The following is an 813-nucleotide window of genomic DNA, read 5'->3' as shown; positions in this document are numbered from 1 at the left end:
AAGCATCTTTGAAAATAGAAAATAGTGAAACAAAGTGAAATTGAGTAAGTACGAAGCTTAAATAATAACTCAAAGTAATAAATAATATTGTAAGAAAATAAAAAAAAGATAACATTAAATTTAAAAATTACCAGAGCTAAATATATCATCGAAATACAATTTATTGACGTTGAAATCACAATATTTCAAACGTATAAAATGTATCAGTGAAAAGTTAATTAAAAATTCAGTAATCACTCTTTTAATGATGTTAACGCTGTGAAATAAGACATGGCGATTCGTATTACCTTAAACAGAACAGGAAAGAGGTATCAGTTTATATATTATAGATATTATACATACGTAACATTGTTAAGAATTTTTTACAAATTTGCAGATTTTACTTACCGCCGCAAAAGTTGCGATAGATAATGGGACCATACTGCCTGCTTTCAATCCACACGGCACATTACTTCTGTAAAGAGTTATTATCAATAAAGATTTTAATCTAGGTGAGAACTTGTACCATTCTGCAGCATATCTGTAAGAATAAGTCAATAATTGGCTTTACTGAATTTTTGAAGAAAAATTATCAGAAATTTGCAAAAATAAAAGTAATTAAATTACTAAGGTTTTATATATTAATTATATTTTTTAATTATGTTTTATTATTCGCATCTTAAATAAAAAATAAATTAAGTTTCTGTTCAATATAGATATTACGAATGCTTATAGTTATTTTTGATTTTATTTAAAAAACTATATAACTGCCATATTTTAAGATGAAAAATGATTTTATTACGCTCGATAGAATATACTCTGACTTTCGTCCAT

The 813-nt window shown here is 24.8% G+C and overlaps 1 protein-coding gene across 1 annotated transcript in view; it reads right to left on the bottom strand.

The window, feature by feature from the left end:
* Positions 1–387: 387 nt before the first annotated feature.
* Positions 388–813, bottom strand: part of LOC105457716 — a gene marked incomplete at its 3' end in the record, with an annotated part of 1737 nt that continues 1311 nt past the window's right edge. The window contains exon 4 of the mRNA XM_011702552.1: positions 388–520. Within this exon, the coding sequence (XP_011700854.1) occupies positions 388–520 (133 nt within the window). The remainder of the gene's footprint in view (positions 521–813) is intronic.

The sequence above is a fragment of the Wasmannia auropunctata genome, unplaced genomic scaffold, assembly GCF_000956235.1.
Source record: "Wasmannia auropunctata unplaced genomic scaffold, wasmannia.A_1.0 LD335163.1, whole genome shotgun sequence".
Classification (NCBI taxonomy): Eukaryota; Metazoa; Arthropoda; class Insecta; order Hymenoptera; family Formicidae; genus Wasmannia; species Wasmannia auropunctata.
This window is presented reverse-complemented; position numbering and strand designations above follow the sequence as displayed.